The following is a 20,792-nucleotide window of genomic DNA, read 5'->3' on the forward strand; positions in this document are numbered from 1 at the left end:
ACGCGCACCACGACTAATCCCCACGGCCCACTGAACACCCTGCAAACCCAGCAGACAGGTAAGGCAGCGCGGGGCTGACAGGCATGCAACTCCAAGGCTCGAACCCGTGACAGCAGAAGGCGCAAGGCGCCATTCCACCGCTGGGCCGTTGCCTTGGATGCACCCACTGACATTATTACTGGATATGGGTTTTCAGGAATCAATAATGTCAGTGAACACCAGTAATAATCTTCAGTGCCCTCAGAGATTCTTGCTCTGATGATAAGATGTTTCCTGAAACCCCAGTTCTGTTGTGTCTCCCTCTCTGTTCATAAATGATTTAGTGTTTTTTTTTTCCTAGTAAAAAACGTCAAGAAATTTCGACAAAATACTAAAGTTGAAGAAATAGTCAAGGACATAATATAGTTAATGGCCTGCGTTCTTCGCAGATAATCTATTAATAGGTTACGGTTGATGGAGACAATATATATAGTATATTGAAATAAGAAAAAAAATCCATTAAAACAATTATCTTTCTTATATAAATTCTATTAAATTGCACGTGTTATATTTTTATATATATAATGATAATCAAGTGAATGGCACGTGTTATTAGTTTCAAGGATAAAAACCCCATGATATATTGAAGCTGTTCTTTGTCTGGGTGTGTGCATGGTAAATATTTTATTTTGGTCTTGAAGAAGGGCAGTATGGCAGTGAAACTTTGTTACAAAACTTAGGTACACAATAATTTTAACAATGATTATTACATCAACACCAACAAGGGGTGACATTATTACTGGATATCAACACTGTTTGCACTGAAGATAAACACTATCAGGTTATAGTGGATTTACTGTTTATATTTTAATAATTCATTTTTATTCTTGAAGTTCTATTTTGGAAGATTGGATTATAATGGAAGGTCAAACGTTTGTTTATTAGGTAAGGATGGATTTGAAAGAAAAGAAAACGACATCAAATATAGATATGCTAGAGATTTTATATAAAATATACTTAGGTTTTTTATTTTTAAAATAACATAAACTATATAATTTTAATCTTTTTAAATTTTTTAAAAATTATTTTTGGTAAAAAACTTCATTTGTATTATTCTTCAATCCTTGAATAAAGAGATCAAAGAAAGAGGTTATCAAATTCAAACCACAAGAGAAAGTCACAATTCAAGTTATTTTCAACCATCAAAATGTTTTTTTTTGTCCACGGGTTTCATGCGATGAGAAATATTTGATGGTAATGTTTTGGAGCTCTCAACATTGCTTGAAAAACAAATCTAAGTAAAAAAAAATAAATTTAACTCGGTTTGATATCATATCTTCAAACTTTTTTGGGTTAACAGATTGGTTTGTGAATATTTCAAGAGTGTTGGTAAGATTTTTAGAGTTGAAGTAACTTAAAAACTAGGTTTTTTAGAGAAAAAAACACCGCCTTATTTTTTCATTTGTCACAATGATAACTAGAATTTAAACTCATTGATGATACATTGTTTGTGTCCTTTTTTTCTTTTAAAAAATATCATCCACCTCTTTAAAAAATTAAAAACAAAATAAACTAAGTACATGCATGTTGGCTTGGACTTAAAAACCTGCCCCGCATCTAGAATTTTCCTTACAATGGCTCTAATGCATTGAGCCATAAGCTTGCATTAGGTTTTTTGTTTTTAAAAATAACTCAGATTATATAATTTTAATCCCTTTAAACTTTAAAAAAATTACTTTTGATAAGAAACTTTATTTGTATTATTCTTCAATCCTTGAATAAAGAGATGAAAAAAAAAGGTTAACAAATTCTAACGATAAGAGAAAGTCACCATTCAAGTTATTTTCCACCATTAAAATGCTTTTTTTATGTCTACGGGTTTCAGGCGACAAGAAATGTTTGATGGTGGTGTTTTAGAGCTCTCAATATTGCTTGAAAAACAAATCTAAATCAAAAAAATAAATCTAACTCGGTTTGATATCATGTCTTTAGATTTTTTAAGGTTAGGAGATTAGTTTGTGGGTGTTCTAAGAGTGTTGGCAAGGTTTTTAGAATTGAAGTGATTTAAAAATTAGGTTTTTTTAAAAAAAAACACCATCTTAATTTTTTTATTTGTCATAATGATAGCTAGAATTTAAGCTCGTTGATGATACATTGCTTACGTCCTTTTTTTCTTAAAAAAAAAAAACATTATCCATCTCTTTAAAAAATTAAAAACAAAATAAACTAAGCCCACGCATGTGGGCTTGGGCTTAAAAACCCACCCCGCATCTGGAATTTTCCTTACTATGGCTCTAATGCATTGAGCCATAAGCCTGCGCACCTAAATTTTTTTTTTATATGTTGTGTTTTTTTATATATAAGTTTAAATATAAATTTAAGAGAAAAAATTATTATACTCGGTTAATTTCATGATTTAAATTACAGGTTTGATAAGTTAAATTAGAATATTTGAGTTATTATTTTTAATTTTGTTTTTTTTTAATTTCTATTTTTTAATGTTTTTTAAAATAATTTTTAAATTTATATTTCAATCAATATCTTTTTTCTAAGATTTTATTTTCTTATTTAACCATTTTATTTTCTTGTTTAACCATTTTTTAATGGAGATTTTGTTTTAATTATTTTATGTGTATTTAATTTTTAATTTATATTTCATGTCAATTTTCTTTGAAAAAGGTTGATATATATATCCATCACAATTATTGCAGGTTTCTTATACACCACCAACTTTCAATTATTGATCATTCAATCTTCTTTCCACAATAATTATAAAATCTGACTTGAAGGCGTATCCAAGTTAAGGTCTGGATCATATATTGAAACTCATATTAATGAAAAAAAATATTTTTTTAATATTAAAATAATATCATAAATAATTGATTGAATTTTTAACCGAATCAGGCGAGCTGATCGGCGGCATGAGGGTCCAGGTGTTAAATGCAGGCTTTTCATTGAACAAGACCCACACTGTTTTTTATTATTTAATATAAAATAATAAATAATTGCAAATCTTATCCGTATAAAGCCTTGCCAAAAAAATCTTGAAAAAAAAAAAGGAGTCTGGCTTTGGTTAAAAAGAGCAGCGATTCTATGAAGGGTAAAATCAAAGAGTGATAGAGCGAATCAATGTGATTGACTGGGCAGTGAAGTGATGAAGGGACTTTATTGTCTTCCTCAGCTTTCTTGCCGAGAAAGGACCGTCCGAGACATCTTTATCTGATGAGCCGGTCCCTGTAGGTGGCTGGTTGCAATGTTACATCTTGTCAAGATGTCAAATCCATCGGGTACTTTTTTTCCTTTCTTTTTTGTCTTCTGGGCTATTATTTAATAAAAAAAACAAGGGCCTCCTCTTGTTTTCTTCTTGCCAGATGGAGACTAGGAATAGCCATGGCCATCACATTTCTCAGCTACTCTCCCTCTAATTAATTTCCCTTGGTTCTTTCTTTTTGTTACCTGTTTATAGTTTGATTTTTTATGAAAAAAATTCTCAGCTACTCTCCCTCTAATTAATTTCCCTTGGTTCTTTCTTTTTGTTACCTGTTTATAGTTTGATACAGTTTTTTTTTTTTTTTATGAAAAAAAGGCTACCTGATTGTCCTGCATGCATGCCCCCATTGGACTGGTTCCTTGGACCATGGCTGGATTATGAGTGGACACCAATGCATCCAAGAATGTTTTACTTACCGCTGGTTATTGTAATATGATTATCCATGGTTATTGCCCTTCTCTTTGTTCTTACTCTTTTGATCTGTCGTTGTTGTTGCAGCTTTTTGTAGATTGCTGAATGACAAATTTGAAATGTAGCTTCCATTTTCAATAAAAGAGATTGAGCTCCAATCCCTTCCAACCTGACAAGGTCCTTGGCAAAAGAAGGGTTGGTTGTATTATCTTGGCTTGGTTCTGATGATTTTCTGTCCGTTCAAGTTTCCATGGAAACTTCAAATTCAAATGTTACTTAAGAACTCTCAAGATCCCAATTCCCTGTTGCCAGGAATCTGATTGCATTTCAAATATCTGAGAAGCCCTTTTCTGGAAATCTGACTTTGAACATCAACAACCTCCCAACTTTGCTTGACTGTAGCTATCATTGTGTGTTTCGGATAGGGATCGCTCCTACAAGCTGTCCATGAGGGCTTTGCTTGACCAGTAGCTATCATTGTGTGTTTCAGACAGGGATTGCGCACCTACAAACTATCCATGAGGGCCTTTGTGCGCAGAAAAGAGCCAGAGGGATCGAATATGAACTCGAGTTTGAAAAGGTGCATACGCATTCTCATCAAATTTTTACATTCCATTGTTTCAAGAATGAATAAAAAGCCCATACAAAATTGCTTCCTATTTCACACAAAACTTGTACAACTTTCAACTGCTTAAACCCTTAGCAAACCACACCAAAAATACACTACCCCGGCCAGATGATATTAACTGTATAGATATTCAAGTAAAGCTTACTGAGATGGTAAGCCAAATTGCCCCCACTCTCTTTCACTTTTTGTTAAGCAGGTGAGCAAGGTTGCGAAGTTCCTCAAATGCATGCATTGTTTCTGCATCAAATCCTCCAGCAAACTGCATAAGGCAAGACAAGAATCATTAACTTTCGCTATGCATTGTTTTTCTTTCCCCTTCATAAACATTATTTAAGATGTCCGTTGGCAGAGAAAAGTTGATTTTTCCTGTGCAAACCATGCTGCCTCGAAAAATATTAGTTACTTTACCCCATCTCCATGTTCGTAATAAATGTCAACCAAATCAAACAGTTGAGTTCAAGAATCTCACTCTGAGAGATACTTTTCTTTCTGGTACAAAAAGTGATCTTGTTGGTGCAATAAATCAAGATGAAATAAAATGAACAGCCACAAAATTGCTTATCTACAAACCTGATGGATTCTGAAAGCAAATCTGACCCCTTGAAGTAGCATATAGTCCAGAGCAGGGTCTTTCTCTAGTGCTGCTGCCTTAGACTGGATTTCTGTAGCTACCCTCTTCATGTACTTTTTTGCCAACTTAACTGAGCCAAACTTTATCTACAACACGAGTTGTTGATTAATTGCCATGTGAAGGTCATTGAAAAATACTTGATGGAAAAGCAGCATAAAATTGGCAGCAAGGGTTATCGTCATTAGAAAATTTCTAGGAAGCATTCAAGAATTACAAGAAGCATACGATCACATGGATGTCCAGCTTAATCAGAAGTACAAAATCTTAAACCTTTTCGTTTCCTCAACTCTACTGGTTAATCCAAAAGCCATCATTTTCGAATGTATCAATTGTTTTCCATTGTTCACCTCCAAGTCATCTGCATGTCCAGTTTTAACAAAAGTGCAAAATCCTGAACTTTCCAATTCCTCGAACTCTAAAGCTTAATCCAAAAGCCATCATTTTCAAATAGCCATTGGTCGTTGTTAATTTGGTCACTTCTTAGTATTGCATTGCCATCTCCTCCAAAGGAAGATGGACCAGATTTTATTCCTTCTTTTCTTGTGTCCAAATCTTGTAAGTTTAACTTGTAAACTAACTAGTGAAGAATGAAATGAGAACGCCATGGCTTACCTTGCTAATAATTCCGTTGTCAAGCATCCAATCCGAGGGAATTTGGAATTCTTTGCAATTACGCATCAAAGACTCTCTTGTTCGTAGAAGGTTATAAACAGTGCGTTCCATCCTGCAGAGTGTATCAAATTAATATACACGGAGATAAATTATTTCAGAATAAAACATTAGCAGATGGCAAAAATTCAGGTTCATACTTCTCAGACAAAGCTACCATTTTCTTTAGTGCAATGTCACAAGGAACTCTGGGATCATTCTTGTAATATGATACTTCAGATTCCAACTTCTTGAGATCACTATACCCAAACGCTGCTTCTCTCAATGTGTCAGCTTTCTTTTCTGGCCAGTCAAAGTGCTTCAGGACTGCCCTTTCATCCACCTTCACGTAAATGAAAGCACCATGAGGATGATATAACATCTTTTTGTCATCCATATATACTATTTTCCCTTGTTAATTTATCTCCTTATAAGTATGGATACCGTGGTGTGTAGCAAAGTTTCTCCTTTAAATTCCATGTCATTTGGATTTTCAACGTAATTCTAAACCATAAAAAAATCTTCAAGATTACATCATAAACATGCTGCAAATAGGGTGTAATATTAGTTTTTCAGTCACTAAAGCGTTTGAAATATTCTTGCTAACATGCTTTTCTCATCGCCTATGACTAAAACCCGAAGGAAAAAAAATTGTCGACTCCGACAAAAAACTCACAAGAAAGCCAAGTTCATCATCAAGCCACTTCACAAATGCCACAACATCTTCGATGTCTCGGTAAACAGCACCATTGACCTCTCTGATCAGTGAATTGACAAATTCCCCTTGAGTTTCAACATCTGCCTTGATCTGAGGAAAACAAAACAGAATTACCACTAAGCATTTGAACTTCTTTTACTACACAAAAATGTCAAAAAGATACGTTTTTGGACTCCATCTGATAATAGTTATAAAGAAGTGAAAACTTGCATCCTCACAATAGCAAATCCAATCCCAGAAAGCTGCATTCAAGCTTTCATTTCTTTACTCTGTCTTGATGGTAAAATAAAAAAAAAGCAGTCATCTTTTAACACATTGCAGGCAAGCTACTCAATAACAACACTTGAAGTTGACCTTTGGATAAGAAGTAAGATTTCACTTACAGCAATCAAATGTGATGACCGGTTTTCAATTTCACCAATCATGTTGCTCCGAACATTTTTAACATCTGAGGCATCACAGATTCCCCCATTTGAAGACTCCTTTCGTGAGTCTCTCTTCATCAATGAATGGTAAAACTCTACGACTTGAGGTGCTCGCTGCACCACTCCTGCAGTAGTGTTCTTCACTGAGAACTTCGGAGGTGGTGGTGGAGGAGGAGGTGGTGGAGGCAGTGGTGGGAGTGAAACTTGAGCTGAACCTTCCTCTTTAGGTCCAGAAACAGAACATGAGGGTCTTGGCGGGGGATTTGGAACACGCAAAGCCCTTTTCTCAACATCTAATGGACCTACAATTTTTTTGGTCTCTTGGCAGTATGCAAGGATTTGAGGTCTTTGAATTATATCAAATTCATACTTTTCAGAACTTACAAGCTCTACTTCATTTTCCATTTCTTTTATACACATAAAACCATCAGATTGCCTTCTCCTATTCGGTACCAACTCCTCTATACAGAACTTTGATCCACTTATAGAGTGTCTCCTTCTTGGACTTCTCCCATCTTCCGATTGCACCCAATTTTTATCTTGGCATTCTAAGTTGGGCACGTCTTCATCAGTAATAGGCCATTTCTTCAACTTTTTAATCAAATTTAATCTCCTTTTACTATTATATTCTAAGCAGTCACTACTCTGGCAAGACATTAAGCCAGCAGATTCGTTACTCCTCTCTACCGATTTGGGGCTTGAGGACTTATCTGAATTCATTGTTGAGCATGAATTACGCAATTCATCTCTTAAACATGAATTGACCCACCTCAGATAGGCTAGCTCCTCAACCTCATTTAGTCTGCTCATCTGTAGACCCTCAACTTGTTTGCACAAATCTTCATTTGTGTGCCTTAGCAAAGATGCCTCAGCCTTAATTTTTGCAACAATGTCACTCTGATAAAATTCAAGAGAGAGTTCAGTAGTGGAACCTGGCCAGTTCTATTAAACTTAAGACTCTTCAGGCAAAAAGAAAGGAGATTATGATAGCACCAAATCAACATCACTGGTCCTCTGGTTTCTAATAAAAAAAGTAACTAATAAGGGACTACACCATGGATCAAAGAAGCCATTATCAAGACAAAATTAATCAATGCCAAAATAATAAAACATTGAAATTCTGTGCTTGCATTGAAGGTAATTGAGTGATAGAATCACATAAAACCCATACAAATTAAATCATTAGATTAATCAAATTCATCTATTGATTTGCTCTATTTTGTTTTCTAGAAAAAAAAATCATATAAATTAACCACAGATTGTACCCCATTTATCTTAAACCATTGTTCTTTTCAAGTCCTTAATACTGAAAGCTTCAAAATTTTAAAAACGAACTTCATTTTCTTTTCCACTATATCATTTTCTCATCAAGCAAACAAAGCATCCAAAACTAGAGAACGGAAGTTGATTTTTACCTCAGAAGCCTTGGTAAGGAAAGGTAATTGAGACTCCATAGAAGAGAGTTTGCAAGCAAGATTCCTCTTATCCATCTGCAGCTCCTTATTCAACCTCCTCAATTCCACAACTTCCATTTCAAGATTCCCCAATGAACTCTCATGCCCTTCCCTTTTCAATACATCTTCGTTTCTCTTCTGTGAAATCAAACACAACTCATTCACTTGTTCACAAAGACCACTTTTTTCAGACTGCAAAACGCCAATTCTCTTACAAAGCTCATCCACCTCATTTTTTCTTGCTTCAAGTTCCCTTTCAATATCAACTACTCTCCCATTCCTCTTAAGCTCTGATAACTCTGCTTGCAACTTAAACTCCCTTTCTTTTGATTCTTGAAGCAAGCTCCTTAATTGGTCTAATTCCACAAACAAATCTCTTGACCCTGAAGATTGTCTCCTGTGATTACCCTGGTAGGCATGTGGGTGTACCTGGCTTCCTATAACTGAGCAAGATAAATCACCAATGAGCGATCTTTTCACTCTTGAATGAGAATTCACAAGAGGGTTCTTTTGGTTTGTAGTATCTGAACTTGCTAATGGAAGTTTCTTGGTTGTTACTGTGATTGTTTGTGTTTTGGTTTTTTTATCAGCCGTGAAGCCTTTCACTATATGTGAACCCCATGAAGACTTGATCTTTGAAGCATTGTTGTTGCTGTTTCCTTTAATGTTTTGCGACTTTGGTGCTTGGTTTTGATCAGAAAATCTTGTTGCTTTTGTTTTAGTTTCAACTGGGTTTTCTTCTCTCATTTTGTTGAACAAAAATTGATCAAACTTTCTCCTCTATAAAATGAACATGAAAAACAAAAGGGTTTTGATCATTCAAGCTAAAAAGAATCAAAACCCGTAAGTTTTTGAAGCTCAAAAATGGGTTTTCTTCATCAAAGAAGCTAAGAAAGCTAAAATTTCAAAACAAGAACATGGGCTTGTCTTAAATGGAACAGAAAGCAGGAATTTGAATTTGAAGAGGAGCTATTTGAATGGTAAAGTAAGCACTAAACGGTGCTAGAAATGGAAAAAATGATTATAAATGGAAGCCCCAGTTTTCAAGATCAAGAATTGTTGGAGAGAGTGAAGAAGGCTATTTTGTTGCCAGAAAAGGTGGCAGCTTTTTTTTATTGCAAGAATTTGAACGTTTGAAATTTGAATTTGTTTTTCTTACAATAAAAAAACATTTTTTTTTATTGTTGTTAGGGTTTGAGGAGTACGAGGGAGAGTGTGCAACGGTCGTTTTCTGGATCGTCTGGGACCCTATTCCACACGGGAGGGTTTTGGAAGACAAGTAAAAACATCGGTCCATAATCATGGGTTCTTGCTTCTTAAATGTTGGTCTATTCCCTCAACAAAGTTTAAAATAAAATAGTAAAAAAATAATTATAAGTTAAGAGATTGTTAATTTTAGATAATTTTTAAAATATTTTTTATTTAAAAATATATTAAAATAGTATTTTTTATTTTTAAAATTAATTTTTGATATTAATACAATAAATAATAAAAAAATAAAAAAAAATTAATTTTAAATAAAAAAAAATAAATAATAAATAATTTTAAATAAAAAAAATTAAATTCTTAACAACCGATGTTCAAAACACAATGTCAAATGTATTTTTAAAGGGTGTTTGCCACTACGGCTACAACTGAATAAAGTTTGGGAAATTTCTGATTTTTTTAAAATTATTTTAATATATTTTTAAATTAAAAAATACTTTTAAAATAATAATTGATTTTTAAAGCGTTTACTCAAAAAATATTAAAACAATATTTTAAATTTAAATTTAATTTTTAAAATTTAAAATTTAAAATTTATTTTTAACATCATATATTAAAATAATCTAAAAATATCAAAAAACATAATTGTTTTTAAAATAATTCAAATTCTTGACAAACAGCATTTCAAAATACAAGGCCTCCTCTTAGAAGGTCTTCGCCGATTGAACTAGAGTTTCATTGAATTTTTTTTATTTTAATTTTTTTATATTTTTAAATTATTTTGATATACTCATATTAAAAATAAATTTTACAAAAATAAAAATACATTATCTAATATATTTCCAAACAAAATATATTTTTACATATTAAAAATAAATTTTACAAAAATAAAAATACATTATCTAATATATTTCCAAACAAAATATATTTTTAAAAAACAACTTTCATATACAAAAACTCCAAAACACCTATTTACAGATTCAGTTAACCTAGCTAAATTTTCAAGTCAATTTCATGAAATTATACTACTGCCCGCTTTCAACATAATGGTGAAATCTAAAAATAATTTTTTTCATCATGAATCCATATGTAAAAAGAATACATGATTCAACATATCTAAAAATTTCTTGACACCCTTAATTTCTCGTCAAGTGAGGAAGTGACCCGAAATCCTTGGAGCCAATTTTGGCCCTTGATGGATCTTAAGGACTTGATCCAAAACATCATTCAACAACCTAGATGAGAAAATATGGGCCAAATCTCAAGGGAAGCTGAAGTGACACGACAGTAACGCCCGTAACCCCCGAAAGATTTTAGCAACAAGATTTCTCAGTGACCTATTGTTTTCAGAAGAACTTTAAATTCTCCCAGATGAATGTCACAAAGGAGGTGTTAGATTATGAGATTGTTTTTTAAAATAGCTTTTTCCTTGAAAATGCATCATCAAAATGATTTTTTTTTAATGTCTTTCCCCTGGCATCACTACTGAGCTTCTGGTTGCTATCAACACTCCATTTTCAGTTCAGATGCCTCAAAACATGGAATTCAATGAAAACGATACAGCAAAATATCATCACACCATTTTCAGTTTTCCCTAGCGAGTGCTCAGAGATGGATTCGTCCAACAGCTCACCAGCTCAAAAACTGCCTCTCCAATGGACTGAGAACTGCACCTGGCATAAACTTAAAAAGCACACAAAAATCTAACCAGGTAGCCGACAATTTTCACTGATAGTCATTACAAGCACACTGATAGTCACTTTCAATGCAATGAAGCAGAGAAAAAGAAAATAAGAACACATAGAAAGACTTTCGAACAACTAGGGAAACCCTGAAATTCAATCATGTATCGTCGTTAAAAGCCAAATAGAAAACAAAGGCATCAAGGCGAAGTTTAAACTTTCCATTGGTAGCTGCAAGCCAGCAACTATGCAAATTATTAATTAACAAATTTAAAAATAATACTGCTCACATGCAAAGCAAATAATCCTTCAAAACATGAGCAGTGAAAACATAACAGTGATCATTACACAAACAGCCTCCTCATTCCTTCTTTCCAATCCCATGAGACATGTTATAGATCCCTCGCCCCTGAAAAAAACATATGACATGTTCATAATTTGTGTAGTGGAAACCCAATGAGAAATTTGGCACCAACCTTTCAGAGACAGAAAAACATTAACAGAAGTTAGCATGTAAAAGAACATAATAGACTACTCACAATAAGAAAAAGTGAGGTGGCTGCCAATGCTACTGGAATGGCAACAGAGGTAACCTTATCAAGAGGTCCCTTCAAATATGTATGCTTGTGAATGCTTTGGAAATATTTCTGGTGCTCAACGAGCTTCTCCCTTGGTCGGAAAGGTGCTTCTGTTGTCATCCTTGAATTTCACATTCCAAAAAAAAAAAAAATCCCAATCGTTTTAAGCTCAAACAACAAATCCATCATGCTTACACATAAACAATATCCACGATAACTTGAATAAGAACATAACCAAACAATATGGACCTAGCAAAAAAAAAACAGGTTTTGATAACTGAAAGCCCAAACAAACAACCCAATTCACAGTAAGAGCAATATAATACTAACTGGGTAATTAAAGAAACAGTCTTTACATAAATTAGATACTAATTAGGTGCTTAAAGAAGCAATCTTTACATCAAATTCTCAGATCTAAATGAAACATATTTTTATTGAAAGTGCAGAGTGATCTAAATTCAGATAAAAAGATATAAAACAAACATCATAAGATCATAATCAAAGCCTATAAGTCAAATTATAAAGCACCAAAGTGAATAGAATCCGAAACCCTAGTTCTGCAATGAAAGATTGATTCAAAGAATCCCAGCGAGAAACAGTCAATTAAAAGGCCAAAAAGGTTAGGGTTTTGAGAGAAGATGTAGAAACGGATATGAGGGGGGGAAAGGCCTTACCTTGCTGAATGAAGCTCAAGAAAATCTCGTTAGGGTTTGGATGCTGAGAGAGAGCAGAGAAGAGCAGGCTACAGAGATTTGAGATGAGAGAACACACTGAAGGCTAATTTGTGACTCTCTTTTGGTTTAAATTAGACTTGGTGCCCCATATGTTTGTTCAATTACACTATATTCCTATTTTGTTTTTGTTTATTCTCTGTGCCCCCTACTATCATGATTTATTGAATTTTTTTTTTAAATAGTGTATGTATTTTTTGGATTGATTTTTGAGCTATTTTTCGACAACTTTTCTTTCCTTTTTCATCAAACTTTAGACTGATTATCCATACTACGAAAACAAAAGTTCACAAAATATTTTTTTTTTGAAAAGTTTAGTATGATGCTATTTCACGAATAACAAATATTAAAGAAAAATGAATTGGGAAATTCTTCAATTTCTAAATTAATCCCAAAATTTTAATTGTAGTGATTGTTTGATCCCTATTTTAAAGACTCATTTACTTTTAATTTATTGATAGTTAAGTGAATTAACATAGAAAACCTGCGAACCAACCAAATTTAAGCTGAATTAAAAAGGACAAGCAAAAATAAGTTCAAATTGTTCAAATTGACTCGATTACTCACGAGTTCTAATAAGTTCAAATTGACTCGATTACTCACGAGTTCACTCAATAACCCATTAACTCATGCTCTTTATCTTATTACCCTTACATTTTCTTGTAAAATAGTATCCTAAATATAATTCTTCTATCCATCATAGGTCCAATGAAAATCTCCCTTCAACCATTACTGTTGTTTTTTTCTGTTTCTTTTCGTTCTCTCCTTTCTTGCTCCTTGGGGCTAGACATAATGGAGTTTGGAACATCTTGACTTCCTCCTTCAGAGATACGAGCACTGGAAAATACTTTTCCAGGAACGTTCAATCTGTTACACCGCAACACTTTTTTCTGAAGAGCTTATGACACTCCAATTCCATCCATTTCTAGAAATTGACCGCCACCATAAACTGTTTATCTGGGACCAGGACCATTCGTTTCTACTGTTCTACACAAGCAGTAAATAGCCATGGAATTTTTGTTTTTCCTTTGAGATATTAAACATCCAGATTGCAAGTATAATTCTTGCACTGCTAATTATCACCAGCACAACACATGCGGACCCTGACAAGAACTCAGAAGAAATGGAGCTAAAATTAAGCTCAAAGGTTAAACTCGACAATAACATAACATGCGTCTTCGATTTCCCAAAAGGCACAAAAAGACAGCTCGCGCTCCTCTCACCTAGAACCACAAAAATTCAACACCTACTGCAATTAACTTGTATTACACAGGTATTCTCTCAAAGATTCATCGATTTAGGCAGATTCAACATCTGAATCATCTAGACCTTCCCTATAAAGCTCAAAATCCTCTGGGCTCCATCTGCAAATTAAGTGAAGCTTGAAGGTGGCTGTCTTGGTTCCTAACAAGCGCTGAAAGAAGTAATACATCAGCCACATGCCCTTTTTTAACCAGAAGAATGAAGAAATATTGTGAGTATGCTAGCTAGCTGGCAAAGTTAAAGGTCATAACTAACCAGAATGCGAGCAGACTCAGGGGACAGAGGCTTCCCCTCTTCACTGACAACAAAGTCTGAAACAAGTTCGATCACACCTGCAGAACATGATTAATTTAATAACAGACCTCAGGTCTTATGCGTGCGTGTTTGTGAGCATGCAAGACAGCATATAGTTGAAAGCAATTATGTACCCTTGTTCAACCGAACAGGCATCCCTTGCTTGCGCAAAAAGGGTTCCATCTCATGAGTAAACTGTTCGAGAGGTCCTTCCTTGAGTTCCACCTGAAAATCCAGTCACAAGTCAGGATGTTAGAAATATAGAACTTAAACATGGTCCAGAAAAGTAGGTGATAGATCTCTATAGCATCTAAACAAAGCATTTATAACTTGACAAAGATGAAATAAAATTTTTGACTGTTCTCAACTGAGAACCCCAAGTGGATGTTGACAAGGATGAGCTGAAAAATAAATTAAAGATCCATGGTGATCCTTTTCTTAGTCAATTACAAAAAGGGCACAGACATTAATCATTATACATGTGTTTGCAAGTTTGTGCCTAGTTCTTTGATTCAACACAGCAAGGCATAGCTCAATCTATTCAAACAGCATGTAAGTCTACTACCAGACATAAAAGATCTCACATACTGTTTCTGTTGCAGTGGTTCCTGTCCTTGCAAAGTCGTATTCCTCGTATTCATTAAACAACCTGCAAAAAGACAACCAAGAACATTACCTCATGAAGAAGTGTTTTTATGATTGAATAGGTCTGTAGAATGTCGGCAATACAGCCAAATCCATCAACCTTATTTTTGAGTATTAGATCTCCTCTTCTTTCCATTCCAATAATAACATAAATGAGAATTATTCAAGAAATTGAAGTTTCTTTCTACAACATCCAAAGATGACCAGAATAACCCTGGTAACTGCAAGACACTAGGCTTTCTGTTTGGTTTACAAACAACCAAGGAGAGTAAAGGATGCAGCATATATCATGGTAAGTACCAAGGTTACCTTTCAACTTCTTCTCTTGGCAAGTTGGTAAGAAAAACTCCAGCATCACCACGTAGAAGCTGAGAGGAAAAAAAAGATAAAGAAAAGGTAATTCACTAGAATTATTTATCAAAATAGAAGAATGCAGAAACTATGGGCTGTGTAGATGTTAATGCTACCTTAGAAACTTTGTGAAGACCTGGCCTGATTTCATCAGCAGCAGATCGACCCAGAGAAACCTGCATTACTTTGTTTGATCCAAGGAAGAATCTGAAAACCATAAAAAGAACGTTGGTAAGGCACATAATCAAGTGATATAAAAGATGATAAGAAGAGACAAGTGCTGTTCAAAACAATTGAGTAAAAAAAAATTAGGGGGGGGTACACTCGTCCCACCTAAACACAAGACGGCAAAACAGAAAAAATAAGGTACTAAAGAAATGTGATTCACATATAGTTAAATAACATCCCCAAAACCACAAGAAGTCTCATTCAACAACCCAGAGGAGAATACAGTCATCAGTGGTTTGTTTTCCACTAAAATGAAACCAAAAACAAAAAAAAGTGAAGTTACCTGCTGGTCAACTTGTGCTGTTCTCTGAACTCCTTAAATTTGAGATTCCTCATGTTTTCAAAACTAAACACATAAATAGAATTGTATTTCTCCACAGCATCCCTTATCGAATTCACTATAGACTCTTTATGCTCCCTCCCCTTCTTCTTTGTTTTTGATAATGTAACTGCATGTCACACAATAAAACCTATATAAATTACAAAAATCTATCATCCATACTGCAAATTTTCTTCTTTTTTGAGCTCGAGAAATTTTTTTATCCCTTATGCCAGAAGCATCATAGAACAAGAAATAACATAACGAATTTGTCTGCATAATTCGAATACAACCAGGCTAAACACCTTGTCCAACAATAACAATCCCTCAATCTCTTTACTTATCGCTGAAATTCAAATTTAACAACAACAATTAAGCTCAAAATCCAAAATAATGAAACCCCAATTCAAAAACAAATAATATCAAAAAAAGATTTAAATCCCACAATTACTGAACAAACTAAAACCTAAAACAACAAAGTCTCAAAGACCAGTTTCTCTCATAGACTAAACTGCCCACAAAACACAAACAGTCATGTAAATGATCAAAGAAGAGAAAAACAGAGCAAACCTGGCCTGTTACGCTTAGACTTAGGCATGGTTAGTTTACCAAAGGCGGCTCCTTAGCTACTTCAAGTGACAGAGAAGGCTATGAACGAGAAAGTGAACGAAAGATATGAGCTTTGCTTGCTTTGTATTAGGGTTTTAGACAGACAGAAGATACTTTAAACTGCAAAGCTGTAATATTATTAAAAGATCAAGGGTATGTTTGTCACAATAGAAAAGGCAATAATCTGGTGCGGATAATGTATATATTCAAAACATGCACCTGCACTATACGGTGTCCCTCCCCTAAAAACTATAGGGAACTGTAATAAACGGACTTGAAAAACACATCATTTTCTGCTAATTTTTTCTCTAAGAGAATGCGCTCCAAAGACAGAATTGCCTATTTCTATGATGGTAAGTGAAAAAGTTTTGAACTTTCTGTGTCTTTTGTTTTTGTTTAAGCTGTTTTGATCTTTGCAAGCAAGCATTCACTGATGTAGCATCCAAAATTTTCTTTACAGTGTTTTTTTTATAACGAATTTATGAAGATTTATAAAGATGGGTTTTTGTTGATATAGGTGATGTGGGCAGTGTTTATTTTGGACCAAACCATCCAATGAAGCCACACAGACTTTGTATGACACACCATCTTGTTCTCTCTTATGAGCTACACAAGAAGATGGAAATTTATGTAAGTTAGGTTAAAGATTTGAAATTTCTAGTATTTTTCTGCGTAGTTTTCTGGAAAAAAATGGCAGGGGTTTTTTTTTGTTTATGTCGAATTTTTAATGCAGAGACCACACAAGGCATATCCTGTTGAGCTTGCTCAGTTTCATTCCGAGGATTATGTTGAATTTTTGCATCGGATTACGCCAGATACTCAGCACTTGTTCGCGGGGGAATTGGCTAGATGTATGGCTCTTTTGTTGTGAAATTTAGTTGAAGTTTTTTCTTTTATTTGTGTTGTTAAGTATTTGTTGTTTTTGTTAGACGTGGAATGAGTTAGGGTTTATGGATGATTAGCTATGAAAGTGAATTTTGTTTAGGTGAAGAATGGGGTGAAAAGATGTTGTTTTTACCGCTGATAGAATGACTACTTGATTGTTCACGGCAAGGTCTAAATAATGTGTTTGACCTTGTGAAGTTTTTGGCTTGATTAGATATGAATGAAGTGATAGTAACTCGGTCAGCCGTTGAAATTGTTATGATTGATTTATTGCGTGATCTTTTTGGAATTAATTTTTATCTGAATATGATATTCCATCTTGAGTGCATTAAGATGAAACCGTGTGAAATTATCACATGAACCCATTTATGGTCTTTGAGGCTTTCTATTGGTGCTTTTGATTTGGTATGTTAAGTGACCATGTGTGGTTCCCTTCCTAAGAAGGGATAAGGCATCTTTACATGTTGGGATTTTGGGTACGTTAAATCTCGTTTTAGGTTATTTTAGGTGTATCTGTGGATTTGGTAATTCAGATAGGCTATTGTAATGCTATTGTGTTTATATTTCCGATCTTCTTTTCACAGATAACCTTGGAGAAGATTGCCCTGTCTTCGAAAACTTGTTTGAATTTTGTCAGATTTATGCTGGTGGAACTATAGGTAAATGAAAACAAGAGAAGACTGCTGTCATAGCATTGTTTGGTTTGACCATTTAGCTTTATTTACCGTTCAACCTTAAATGCTGACTGGCATTTTCTGACAGATGCTGCACATAGGTTGAACAATCAACTGTGTGACATTGCTATAAATTGGGCCGGTGGATTACATCATGCAAAAAAGTGCGGGGCATCTGGTTTTTGTTACATCAATGACCTGGTTTTGGGGATTTTGGAGCTTTTGAAACACCATGCTCGTGTTCTGTACATTGATATAGATGTTCATCATGGTGATGGTGTTGAAGAAGCCTTTTATTTCACTGACAGGTAGTGAAAGTTCATATTCTATTATGAATTTGGACTGGTAGTGGAATGGTAAAGCCATGAGAAATACAAAATTTTTGTTTATCATTTGACAGGGTGATGACTGTGAGTTTTCACAAGTACGGAGATATGTTCTTTCCTGGAACTGGTGATGTTAAGGTGATTATTTAATGCTTTTTCATTCTTTTATATTCCTAATGTCAGGCAACTGTATTTTTGTGTTTGTTACCTTGTTCTGTTTTCATACAAAGCGTTGCTGGTTACTCTGCTTCTGGCTTTATCTTTTTCTTCTTCTTTTTTTTAATGATGCAACATTATGTTTCTCCCCCTCAAATTCAGTTTGTTTGACCTGATATTTAGTGAAACAGGGATGCAACAACCTTAGAAATATTCTGCTGCCTCCTAATATTTTCCCTAGTTTCTATGAACCTTTTATCTATTGGTTTCTGAAATATCATTCTTGTTCCATACAAGTCTTGTACCAAGTGAAATTGGAATAAAATACTGATATGGTTCTTATTGAAGGAACTAGGAGAAAGAGAAGGAAAATTTTATGCTATAAATGTACCACTGAAAGATGGAATCGATGACACAAGCTTCACTCGACTATTTAAAACAGTAAGTTCAGATTTCAACCCACCCACACACACAGACACAAAAACATGTAGCAAAGTATAATAACTTGCTTGATTATCTGTCATGCAGATCATTTCCAAGGTTGTAGAAACTTATCAGCCAGGTGCAATAGTTCTTCAATGTGGAGCAGATTCGTTGGCTGGTGACCGCTTGGGCTGCTTCAATCTTTCCATTGATGGTGCATATCTAATTGTAATTGTTACATTCTTTTTCTTCCCTTGTGCATTTGTCCTAACACGGAGCAGTTATTTGCTTGTTCTGTTGTTGGTGCTGCACGAATGTTCTTAAGCCAGTTGGTGATGTATTAATTTGGTGTGCATTATGATTTTTGTTGCAGGGCATGCAGAATGTGTTAGGTTTGTGAAGAAATTCAACTTGCCCTTGTTGGTATGTTCTTATTTGCTTCAATCCCTATTAGTAGTCTGCTCTTATGAAAAGTCAAAGCTCACAAGAAGTTACTCCCCTGCAGGTTACAGGAGGTGGGGGATACACAAAAGAGAATGTTGCTCGATGTTGGACCGTTGAAACAGGAGTTCTTTTAGACACAGAACTGCCCAATGGTATGCTAATATAATCACTTCCTTTTTCTAATTGAAAGGAAAAACTGAGCATGGAAGATGAATTCTCACATATCACCCTCTGTGAAGAAATTGTAAACATAACTACATGATGTTTTGTGGTGAGTTGATGTGGAGTTCTTAGGTTATGTAGTGTTCCTGGGGCTGGGAAGTTGCATGTCATTAATAATATCATGTTATGAAAGTTTGCTTTCTTTTATTTTTTAATGTCATATTATATACAATTTTGCATTTTTCAGTTAATGCATGCTATTAATCATGATTGGCCTCATCTTCTACCCTTTCCTTGCCATTTATCGTTAACACTTCTCCTACTATACATCATAATTCATTAGCTCAGAGTACTCTTTTCTAGCACCTGATTTTATTGTAATCCAATTTTCTTGCAGAGATTCCAGAAAACGAGTATATTAAATACTTTGCTCCTGATTATTCATTGAAAAGTCCTGGTGGACTCGTGGTATGTAACTGCACTGAAACTCCCTGTGATTTCTGGTTTGCTATTAAAGTCTGACCTAGTTTAAATTGTCAGTGTCAATCCTGCATTCTTGCAGCCTTCCTAATATTTCTTCTGCTTTTTTGTTTGAGTGAGCAGGAGAACTTAAATAGCAAATCTTATCTTAGCACAATCAAAATGCAAGTACTAGACAATCTCCGTTGCATCCAACATGCTCCAAGTGTACAGATGCAGGAGGTGAGTTAGATGCAAGTATTTGTTAAGTAGCTAAGCTAACCAATCAAAGATTCAATTAGTCAAATCTGCAGTGCTTTACCAAAGGTTAAAGGAAACTAAACTAGCTATTTGTGCATGGGAAGTCATTAATTAGTTGACGAGGACAATCATATTTGCAGGTACCTCCTGACTTCTATATTCCTGATTTTGATGAAGATGAGCAAAACCCCGATGAGCGCATGGATCGTAAGTGGAAAACTCAAAATTATGTGCTCTCACACTGATGGCTGCACACACGGTGGAGCACATTGGTGTCTCACACTAGTGCACTTTTTGCTCCTTTTAGTTTTTTGTTTTCTCATATAGATGTTTTTCCCTGTTACTAATTTATCATGAATTCTCATTTCAGAGCATACGCAGGACAAGCAAATCCAACGCGACGATGAATATTATGAAGGCGACAATGATAATGACCACGCGGATGGCTCATGAACTTGAGCCATGCCATTTTTTGTTTCCTTGGGAAGATGAACTTTTGACAGGAAAGGGAAGACGGAAAGATGTAAAGGGAAGGCCACATGGATGGTCTTGTTGTCTGTGCTGTTATGAATTATTTGTAAATTATTGTTGCTCATTTGTAAAACTTCTCTGTGCATTCGCCCAAGTCAAAAGCCAGTGATTTCCTTGGGATAAATTGGGGCACTCATGTAGCACTCAGTCCTCAAACACTCCAATTGAACTCCTCGAAGTCCATGCGAGGAATATACTTAACATCATTTGAAAAAGTTATAGTTTCTGTTGATGTACAGGCTAGTTTGAGAATACTTATATCATCAAATAAAAAAACTTAATAACCCTAGATTTTGACCCAATCAAAACTCAAGTTTCAATCAGTTAAACAAACGATGTTTTTTATTTTTCCGGCTAAAAAAAGATCAATTGGGTAGATTCTTCTAATTTAAAATCTGGG

General features: G+C 34.5%; 4 protein-coding genes and 1 long non-coding RNA gene across 7 annotated transcripts; 2 read left to right on the plus strand and 3 right to left on the minus strand.

Moving 5' to 3' along the window:
- The first annotated feature begins 3,009 nt into the window (after positions 1–3,009).
- Positions 3,010–3,869, plus strand: LOC105111612 (uncharacterized). Its single transcript, XR_839625.1, has 2 exons — positions 3,010–3,266; positions 3,749–3,869. It is a non-coding gene; the product is annotated as an uncharacterized LOC105111612 (long non-coding RNA).
- Positions 3,870–4,232: 363 nt separating this feature from the next.
- Positions 4,233–9,423, minus strand: LOC105111611 (protein CHUP1, chloroplastic-like). The gene is made up of 7 exons (XM_011007015.1): positions 8,127–9,423; positions 6,670–7,608; positions 6,245–6,376; positions 5,730–5,911; positions 5,533–5,644; positions 4,860–5,006; positions 4,233–4,548 (listed from the first exon to the last, which is right to left on the minus strand). Exons 1-7 carry the CDS (start codon positions 8,910–8,912, stop codon positions 4,468–4,470), a joined length of 2,379 nt encoding a protein of 792 aa, XP_011005317.1. The 5' UTR covers positions 8,913–9,423; the 3' UTR covers positions 4,233–4,467.
- Positions 9,424–11,192: 1,769 nt separating this feature from the next.
- LOC105111613 (uncharacterized) lies at positions 11,193–12,421 on the minus strand. Its single transcript, XM_011007016.1, has 3 exons — positions 12,306–12,421; positions 11,593–11,752; positions 11,193–11,462 (listed from the first exon to the last, which is right to left on the minus strand). The coding sequence occupies exons 2-3, from the start codon at positions 11,749–11,751 to the stop codon at positions 11,415–11,417; spliced, it is 207 nt and encodes a 68-aa protein (XP_011005318.1). The 5' UTR covers position 11,752; positions 12,306–12,421; the 3' UTR covers positions 11,193–11,414.
- A 946-nt stretch (positions 12,422–13,367) lies between these two features.
- On the minus strand, positions 13,368–16,166 carry LOC105111614 (mRNA turnover protein 4 homolog). The gene is made up of 8 exons (XM_011007017.1): positions 16,033–16,166; positions 15,427–15,592; positions 15,032–15,122; positions 14,874–14,932; positions 14,508–14,568; positions 14,054–14,144; positions 13,881–13,957; positions 13,368–13,776 (listed from the first exon to the last, which is right to left on the minus strand). The coding sequence occupies exons 1-8, from the start codon at positions 16,058–16,060 to the stop codon at positions 13,660–13,662; spliced, it is 690 nt and encodes a 229-aa protein (XP_011005319.1). The 5' UTR covers positions 16,061–16,166; the 3' UTR covers positions 13,368–13,659.
- A 141-nt stretch (positions 16,167–16,307) lies between these two features.
- HDA9 (histone deacetylase 9) lies at positions 16,308–20,622 on the plus strand. 3 transcript variants are annotated; one of them, XM_011007018.1, is made up of 14 exons: positions 16,308–16,424; positions 16,589–16,701; positions 16,805–16,922; positions 17,541–17,615; positions 17,719–17,938; positions 18,031–18,094; positions 18,461–18,553; positions 18,641–18,749; positions 18,909–18,958; positions 19,041–19,131; positions 19,539–19,644; positions 19,693–19,843; positions 20,002–20,068; positions 20,232–20,622. In XM_011007018.1, the coding sequence occupies exons 1-14, from the start codon at positions 16,388–16,390 to the stop codon at positions 20,312–20,314; spliced, it is 1,377 nt and encodes a 458-aa protein (XP_011005320.1). In that variant the 5' UTR covers positions 16,308–16,387; the 3' UTR covers positions 20,315–20,622. The 3 variants fall into 3 exon arrangements, with proteins under 3 accessions (XP_011005320.1, XP_011005322.1, XP_011005321.1); XM_011007020.1 differs by having other exon boundaries at positions 16,309–16,424; positions 19,539–19,609; positions 19,745–19,843; XM_011007019.1 differs by having other exon boundaries at positions 16,336–16,424; positions 16,532–16,701.
- The last annotated feature ends 170 nt before the right edge of the window (positions 20,623–20,792 follow it).

This window comes from Populus euphratica, unplaced genomic scaffold (genome assembly GCF_000495115.2).
Source record: "Populus euphratica unplaced genomic scaffold, PopEup_1.0 scaffold298.1, whole genome shotgun sequence".
NCBI classification, from domain to species: domain Eukaryota; kingdom Viridiplantae; phylum Streptophyta; class Magnoliopsida; order Malpighiales; family Salicaceae; genus Populus; species Populus euphratica.

Coding starts and splice junctions, on each gene's coding strand:
- LOC105111611 (XM_011007015.1), bottom strand. CDS start 8,912: ATGAGAGAAGAAAACCCAGTTGAAACTAAAACAAAAGCAACAAGATTT. Junction 7,609..8,126: donor TCCTTACCAAGGCTTCTGAG/GTAAAAATCAAC, acceptor GAATTTTATCAG/AGTGACATTGTTGCAAAAAT. Junction 5,912..6,244: donor ATGATGAACTTGGCTTTCTT/GTGAGTTTTTTG, acceptor ATTTACGTGAAG/GTGGATGAAAGGGCAGTCCT.
- LOC105111613 (XM_011007016.1), bottom strand. CDS start 11,751: ATGACAACAGAAGCACCTTTCCGACCAAGGGAGAAGCTCGTTGAGCAC. Junction 11,463..11,592: donor CCACCTCACTTTTTCTTATT/GTGAGTAGTCTA, acceptor TGTTTTTTTCAG/GGGCGAGGGATCTATAACAT.
- LOC105111614 (XM_011007017.1), bottom strand. CDS start 16,060: ATGCCTAAGTCTAAGCGTAACAGGCCAG. Junction 14,145..14,507: donor GAACCACTGCAACAGAAACA/GTATGTGAGATC, acceptor CTGGATTTTCAG/GTGGAACTCAAGGAAGGACC. Junction 13,958..14,053: donor GCCTGTTCGGTTGAACAAGG/GTACATAATTGC, acceptor CATGTTCTGCAG/GTGTGATCGAACTTGTTTCA.
- HDA9 (XM_011007018.1), top strand. CDS start 16,388: ATGCGCTCCAAAGACAGAATTGCCTATTTCTATGATG. Junction 16,702..16,804: donor ACAAGAAGATGGAAATTTAT/GTAAGTTAGGTT, acceptor TTTTTAATGCAG/AGACCACACAAGGCATATCC. Junction 19,645..19,692: donor GAAACTCCCTGTGATTTCTG/GTTTGCTATTAA, acceptor GTGTCAATCCTG/CATTCTTGCAGCCTTCCTAA.